The following is a 9,155-nucleotide window of genomic DNA, read 5'->3' as shown; positions in this document are numbered from 1 at the left end:
TTTTTGTTTTTTTAAATGCACTGCAGCAATTTGAGGTTGTTTGCTCAATGTAAAGCGCTTTTACAAATACAATCTATTAATATTATTATTATTATATGTTTACAGAGGTAAAAAAGACGGATTTCCAACTATAGATGGAAAAATCACCAATATTTACATTTTTGATTCAAAAAGTTACTTACATTTTCTTTATATATATATATATATATATATATATATATATATATATATATATATATATATATATATATATATATATATATATATATATATATATATATATATATATATATATATACATATATATATATATATATCAGTGTTTCCCACACATGTATTTATTTGTGTTGGCCCGCCACGAAAGAATTATGTCCACCACAAATAAAAAAAATAATTTTTTTTTTTTTTTTTTAGTTTTTGTTTTTTTTTGTTCGTTTTGTCCAGCTTCTCAGTCAAATCATATAGTTGATGTAGATGCCCATATAGGCTGTTCAGATTTACTTTACAAAAGAGAAGGGTAGGATACTTCTCTTGTTGCCTTATTTGTATTTGACCACTACTGTTTTATGTTTATTTGTTACTGACTGTGGCAGGACACCACTGCCTCTGTTTCACTTTATGTTGCTGGTAAATAATATGGTTGTAGTAGTAGGCTAAAGTTAAATTATTTAGTATGCACTAATTAAAGGGGCTTTAAGAGACATTTTAGCTTTTATATTTTATAAGATATATTTTTTGTAAGAAACACAATTAATAAACATATTTCAGTGAATAACTTATTGTTCAAATCTGTATATAAATATGTACATAAAGTGTTGTAATTGTATTGTAAAATGGATGGATGGATGGACGTTTAAAACCAAACTGTTATTATTAATTAGTAAGTATACATTTTTTGAGCCTTTTTAGAGAAAATCATATCATTGTAGTAAATTATGCAAATTACTCTATGGTGTCACGCCACGCCCATAGCCACGCCCCCACCGCCACAGGTATCTTGGCAGTTTATGGGAAACACTGTATATATATATATATATATATATATATATATATATATATATATATATATATATATATATATATATATATATAAACAGTGACTCATGTTCTAAATTGTACACAAATATATTTAAAAATTGTAGAAATAATTTCGCTGCTCTATAAATAAACACTGAATAGGGATGTTTGTTGAATAAATTAAGAATAGTGTTCAAATCAACGGTAAGGTGCACTTCCCCCTTTAGACAGCGGGGGGCAGCATTGCCGAGTTTACAGCAATGCCCATATTAGGAGTTCCTTTCCGGTCAACCAAAGCATCGTCACACTGTGAAGTGAATGTTGGCATAGTAAGCTGTAGAGTGCTTCAAATACATATTTCCTGGCGTTTCTTTATCCATTTAAGTTAAATACACACCATAATGTTATTGTAGTATAATAATACAAAAATAAATACATAGAGTAAAGTTCAAGTGCCACTTCCCTACCTTATATACACGTCTTTGTTGCAAAGTAGTTTAAAACGAGTGGCTAACTTCTGGCAGGGTTCAATGTGACTCCCACCCGAAAAGAGCACGCTGCTACGCCAGGCTCCCCACGAGCTGACTGTGAACGTCCTGAAAGCCGGGCCTCTGCTTGGCGTTCCTTCGCCAGCAGCTCAGCATCAGGTCGGCGTACACGCCGCCGGGGCAGGACGGCGGCTGGGGCAGGTAGACCTGGCGGCGCGGAGGGGAAAGGGGTCAGGGGTGCATCGCTGAATGGTCGGCGGTGTGTTACGCCCACCTGTTTGCCCTGGTCCCGGAAGAACTCGCCCGTGTTTTCGATGACCTGCTCGTCGGAGAGGTGGGAATATGGCTGCTCCTTGCAGAGAGTCAGAATCTCCCACAGAGTCACGCCGAACGCCCACACGTCACTGGCCATGGTGAACTTACCCTGGCGGGCACACCACATCCCATTAGCTGGTCACCATAGCAACGTGCATTTACAGTGTTTCCCACACATTCATTTATTTGTGGCGGCCCGCCACGAAAAATTACGTCCGCCACAAATTAAAAAAAAATATATATATAATTTTTTTTTTTTTTTTTTGTCCTGTCCAGCTTCTCAGGCAAATCATATAGTTGATGTAGATGCCCATATAGGCTGTTCAGATTTACTTTACAAAAGAGAAGTGTAGGATACTTCTCTTGTTGCCTTATTTGTATTTGACCACTACTGTTTTCTGTTTACTTGTTTTTTTTATTTTATTTTTATTTTTTTTGGCTCCATGCTTTTTTAACCTGTAAAGCACTTTGGTTCAATCTAAAAGTTGTTGAAAATGTGCTATATAAATAAAGTTGACTTGACTTGACTTGACTGACTGTGGCAGGACACCTCTGCCTCTGTTTCACTTTATGTTGCTGGTAAATAATATGGTTGTAGTAGTAGGCTAAAGTTAAATGATTTAGTATGCGATAATTAAAGGGGCAGAGCTTTAAGAGACATTTTAGCTTTTATATTTTATAAGATATATTTTTTGTAAGAACCACAATTAATAAATAGATTTCAGTGAATAACTTATTGTTCAAATCTGTATATAAATATGTACATAAAGTGTTGTAATTATATTGTAAAATGGATGGACGTTTAAAACCAAACTGTTATTATTAATTAGTAAGTATACATTTTTTGAGCCTTTTTAGAGAAAATCATATCATTGTAGTAAATTATGCAAATTACTCGATGATGTCCTGGTGACCACGCCCAATAGCCACGCCCCCACCGCCACAGGTATCTTGGCAGTTTATGGGAAACACTGATTTACACACTTCCCCAAATAAAGGGGAGCACAGAAAATGTCATTATTGTCCTTATTGTAACAAAGAAATCTTAGTGTACATGAAACATATGTTTATTATTGTCATTTAGTCCTTAAATAAAATATATAACTTGTCTTTTAGTAGTAAGTAAACAAACAAAGACTTGTCCAACCAAACCTAAAGTTGACACCAGCGTGCGTTTTGGACACATTTCATGGCACCTCTCCTCACCATCCAAACCAATGAAGATACTAAGTGTGTGTATGTACATAAATAACAATGCAGGATGTACTTTTTGGTTTGGTAACGGTAATACGATAGATCTAGTGCTTGTCAGGGCTGTCACCACCTCCAAAGTTATGATACTTCCATATACTAAAGTAATGTCCGATCATTACCTTATAAAATTTGAAGTTCTGACTCATTGTCAACAAACTAATAATAATAATAATAACTACTATAGCAGCCGCAACATTAATGCTGCCACAACGACGACTCTTACTGACCTACTGCCTTCGGTAATGGCACCATTCCCAAATTATGTGGCCTCTATTGATAACCTTACTAACAACTTTAACGACGCCCTGCGCGACACCATTGATAGTGTAGCACCGCTAAAGCTAAAAAGGGCCCCTAAAAGGCGTACCCCGTGGTTTACAGAAGAAACTTAAAGCCCAGAAATGATCATGTAGAAAGCTGGAACGCAAATGGCGTGCGACTAAACTTGAGGTTTTCCATCAAGCATGGAGTGATAGTTTAATAACTTATAAACGCATGCTTACCTCAGCTAAAGCTAAATATTACTCAAATCTCATCCGCCTCAACAAAAACGATCCTAAATTTTTGTTTAGTACAGTAGCATCGCTAACCCAACAAGGGACTCCTCCCAGTAGCTCCACCCACTCGACAGATGACTTTATGAATTTCTTTAATAAGAAAATTGAAGTCATTAGAAAGGAGATTAAAGACAACGCATCCCAGCCACAACTGGGTTCTATTAACACAAATACGACTGTATATACCACGGATACCGCCCTCCAAAATAGTCACTCTATTTTTGATGAAATAACATTAGAGGAATTATTACGGCGTGTAATTTGGATAAAACAAACAACATGTTTACTTGACCCAATTCCTGGGAAACTTATCAAGGAGCTTTTTGTATTATTAGGTCCATCAGTGCTAAATATTATAAACTTATCACTTTCCTCTGGCACTGTTCCCCTAGCATTCAAAAAAGCGGTTATTCATCCTCTACTCAAAAGACCTAACCTCGATCCTGATCTCTTGGTAAACTACCGGCCGGTGTCCCACCTTCCGTTTATCTCGAAAATCCTCGAAAAAATTGTCGCACAGCAGCTAAATGAACACTTAGCGTCTAACAATCTCTGTGAACCTTTTCAATCCGGTTTCAGGGCAAATCACTCTACGGAGACAGCCCTCGCAAAAATGACTAATGATCTATTGCTAACGATGGATTCTGATGCGTCATCTATGTTGCTGCTTCTTGATCTTAGCGCCGCTTTCGATACCGTCGATCATAATATTTTATTAGAGCGTATCAAAACGCGTATTGGGATGTCAGACTTAGCCTTGTCTTGGTTTAACTCTTATCTTACTGACAGGATGCAGTGCGTCTCCCATAACAATGTGACCTCGGACTATGTTAAGGTAACGTGCGGAGTTCCCCAGGGTTCGGTTCTTGGCCCTGCACTCTTTAGTATTTACATGCTGCCGCTAGGTGACATCATACGCAAATACGGTGTTAGCTTTCACTGTTATGCTGATGACACTCAACTCTACATGCCCCTAAAGCTGACCAACACGCCGGATTGTAGTCAGCTGGAGGCGTGTCTTAATGAAATTAAACAATGGATGTCCGCTAACTTTTTGCAACTCAACGCTAAGAAAACGGAAATGCTGATTATCGGTCCTGCTCAACACCGACATCTATTTAATAATACCACCTTAACATTTGACAACCAAACAATTAAACAAGGAGACTCGGTAACGAATCTGGGTATTATCTTCCACCCAACTCTCTCGTTTGAGTCACACATTAAGAGTGTTACTAAAACAGCCTTCTTTCACCTCCGTAATATCGCTAAAATTCGTTCCATTTTGTCCACAAACGACGCTGAGATCATTATTCATGCGTTCGTTACGTCTCGTCTCGATTACTGTAACGTTTTATTTTCGGGCCTCCCTATGTCTAGCATTAAAAGATTACAGATGGTACAAAATGCAGCTGCTAGACTTTTGACAAAAACAAGAAAGTTTGATCATATTACGCCTATACTGGCTCACCTGCACTGGCTTCCTGTGCACCTAAGATGCGACTTTAAGGTTTTACTACTTACGTATAAAATACTACACGGTCAAGCTCCTGCCTATCTTGCCGATTGTATTGTACCATATGTCCCGGCAAGAAATCTGCGTTCAAAGAACTCCGGCTTATTAGTGATTCCCAGAGCCCAAAAAAAGTCTGCGGGCTATAGAGCGTTTTCTATTTGGGCTCCAATACTATGGAATGCCCTCCCGGTAAAAGTTAGAGATGCTACCTCAGTAGAAGCATTTAAGTCTCATCTTAAAACTCATTTGTATAATCTAGCCTTTAAATAGACTCCCTTTTTAGACCAGTTGATCTGCCGTTTCTTTTCTTTTCTTTTCTACTCTGCTCCCAACCCGGGGTGGACCGCTAGCCTGTTCATCAGATGGGGACATCTCTACGCTGCTGACCCGTCTCCGCTCGGGATGGTTCCTGCTGGCCCCACTATGGACTGGACTTTCGCTGATGTGTTGGACTTTCACAATATTATGTCAGACCCACTCGACATCCATTGCTTTCGGTCTCCCCTAGAGGGAGGGGGTTACCCACATATGCGGTCCTCTCCAAGGTTTCTCATAGTCATTCACATTGACGTCCCACTGGGGTGAGTTTTCCTTGCCCGTATGTGGGCTCTGTACCGAGGATGTCGTTGTGGCTTGTACAGCCCTTTGAGACACTTGTGATTTAGGGCTATATAAATAAACATTGATTGATTGATTGATTGATTCATTTATTTTTTCAATTTCTCTTTTTTTCCCGTTATATTATGTTTATTATTTATCATGTTTTATATTCATTTGTTTTTTCAATTTCTCTTTTTTTCCCGTTATATTATGTTTATTATCTATTATTTATTATGTTTTATATTCATTTGTTTTTTCAATTTCAGTTTTTTTCCCGTTATATTATGTTTATCATTTAGTATGTTTTATATTCATTTGTTTTTTCAATTTCTCTTTTTTTTCTCGTTATATTATGTTTATTATTTATTATTTATTATGTTTTATATTAATTTGTTTTTTCAATTTCTCTTTTTTTTCACTATATTATGTTTATTATTTATTATGTTTTATATTCATTTGTTTTTTAAATTTCTCTTTTTTTTCCGTTATATTATGTTTATTATTTATTATTTATTATGTTTTATATTCATTTATTTTTTCAATTTCTCTTCTTTTTTCGTTATATTATGTTTATTATTTATTATGTTTTATATTCATTTGTTTTTTCAATTTCTCTTTTTTCCCCGTTATATTATGTTTATTATTTATTATTTATTATGTTTTATATTAATTTGTTTTTTCAATTTCTATTTTTTTTCCCGTTATATTATGTCTATTATTTATTATGTTTTATATTCATTTATTTTTTCAATTTCTCTTCTTTTTTCGTTATATTATGTTTATTATTTATTATGTTTTATATTCATTTGTTTTTTCAATTTCTCTTTTTTTTCCGTTATATTATGTTTATTATTTATTATGTTTTATATTCATTTGTTTTTTCAATTTCTCTTTTTTTCCGTTATATTATGTTTATTATTTATTATTTATTATGTTTTATATTCATTTATTTTTTCAATTTCCCTTCTTTTTTCGTTATATTATGTTTATTATTTATTATGTTTTATATTCATTTATTTTTTCAATTTCTCTTTTTTTTCCGTTATATTATGTTTATTATTTATTATTTATTACGTTTTATATTAATTTGTTTTTTCAATTTCTCTTTTTTTTCCGTTATATTATGTTTATTATTTATTATTTATTATGTTTTATATTAATTTATTTTTTAAATTTCTCTTCTTTTTTCGTTATATTATGTTTATTATTTATTATGTTTTATATTCATTTATTTTTTCAATTTCTCTTTTTTTCCCGTTATATTATGTTTATTATTTATTATGTTTTATATCTTCATTTCTTTTATTTCTTTGTCATCGTAATAAATATCTATCTTTCATTTCTTATGCTAGTTGACAATAATAAAAGGCATTTCTTTTATTTTTTATATTCAATGTCACTAGTCAATATCACAGCCACTTCCTATTTGTATTCAGCTAGTTTCCAACAACATGGCAAATGACCATGTTGTTGTTGTTATGGGGGAGGGACCCCAAACCACTAAATAGGCCCCTGCCTTTGGACTAGAGGTAAAGAAGTCCAAATGGCTCACCAGCAGGATGCTTTCCCAGGACATCCAGCGAATGGGCAGCACAGCGCGACCCTGGATGCGGTAGTAGTCCCCGCGGTACAAGTTGCGGCTCATGCCGAAGTCTGCGATCTTGATGGTGCAGTTCTTGCCCACCAGGCAGTTGCGTGTGGCCAGGTCACGGTGCACAAAGTTGAGGGAGGACAAGTACTTCATGCCGGACGCTATCTGCACCGCCATGTCCATCAGTTTCTTGTAGCTGGAGGGCAAAGGTCAGACAGACAATGATTGGACACTTTCAACACGCAACACTATCTCATGACATACAATACCTAAAATATATATATATATATATATATATATATATATATATATATATATATATATATATATATATATATATATATATATATATATACACATACACACACACAGATATACACACACACACAGATATACACACACACATTCACATACACACACACATATACACACCCATTCACATACACACACACACACATTTATATTCATACATACATATAATAATAATAATAATAATACCTGGAATTTATATAGCGCTTTTCTAAGTACTCAAAGTCGCTTTACATGTTAAAAACCCATCATTCATTCACACCTGGTGGTGGTAAGCTACTTTCGTAGCCACAGCTGCCCTGGGGTAGACTGACGGAAGCGTGGCTGCCAATTTGCGCCTACGGCCCTTCCGACCACCACCTATCATTCATTCAACATTCATTCACCGGTGTGAGCGGCACCGGGGGCAAGGGTGAAGTGTCCTGCCCAAGGACACAACGGCATGGTATATACACACACACATATATATACATATATACATATATACACACACACATATATACTGTACATACATACATATACACACACCACACATATATATACACACACACATTTATACATACATACATATATACACACACACACATTCACATACACCCACACACATATACACATATATATATTTATACATACATATATACACACACACACATATATATATATATATATATATATATATATATATATATATATATATATATATATATACACATATATACATACACACACATGTATACAGTACATACATACATGTACACACACCACACAAATATATACACACACACATTTATACATACATACATATATACACACACACACATTCACATACACACACATATACACGTATATATTCATACATACATATATACACACACACATATATATACATATATATATATATATATATATATATATATATATATACACATATATACATACACACACATGTATACAGTACATACATACATATACACACACCACACATATACATAAACACACACACATTTATACATACATACATATATACACATACACACACACACACACACACACACACACACACACACACACACACACACACACACACACACACACACACACACACATACACACACAAATATACACACACATACACACACACATATACACACACACAGATATACACACACACATTCACATACACACACACACACACACACATATATACACGTATTCATACATACATATATACACACACATACATATATATACATATATATATATATATACACATATACATACACACACACATATATACTGTACATACATACATATACACACACCACACATATATATACACACACACATTTATACATACATACATATATACACACACACATATATATATACATATATATATATATACACATATATACATACACACACATATGTATATACTGTACATACATACATACATACACACACACCACACACATACATATATACTCACACACATTTATACATACACA

At 34.3% G+C, this 9,155-nt stretch overlaps 1 protein-coding gene across 1 annotated transcript in view; it reads right to left on the bottom strand.

Moving 5' to 3' along the window:
- Positions 1-332: 332 nt before the first annotated feature.
- Positions 333-9,155, bottom strand: part of LOC133649607 (discoidin domain-containing receptor 2-like) — a 62,580-nt gene continuing 53,757 nt past the window's right edge. Inside the window, exons 15-17 of the mRNA XM_062046227.1 lie at positions 7,300-7,534; positions 1,780-1,929; positions 333-1,712 (exon numbers count right to left, since the gene is read on the bottom strand). Coding sequence (XP_061902211.1) covers positions 1,578-1,712; positions 1,780-1,929; positions 7,300-7,534 — 520 coding nt within the window. The 3' untranslated portion in view covers positions 333-1,577. The remainder of the gene's footprint in view (positions 1,713-1,779; positions 1,930-7,299; positions 7,535-9,155) is intronic.

Source organism: Entelurus aequoreus, linkage group LG05 (genome assembly GCF_033978785.1).
Source record: "Entelurus aequoreus isolate RoL-2023_Sb linkage group LG05, RoL_Eaeq_v1.1, whole genome shotgun sequence".
In the NCBI taxonomy this organism is placed as follows: Eukaryota; Metazoa; Chordata; class Actinopteri; order Syngnathiformes; family Syngnathidae; genus Entelurus; species Entelurus aequoreus.
The sequence above is the reverse complement of the archived record's forward strand: the minus strand, read 5'-3'. Positions and strand labels throughout refer to the sequence as shown.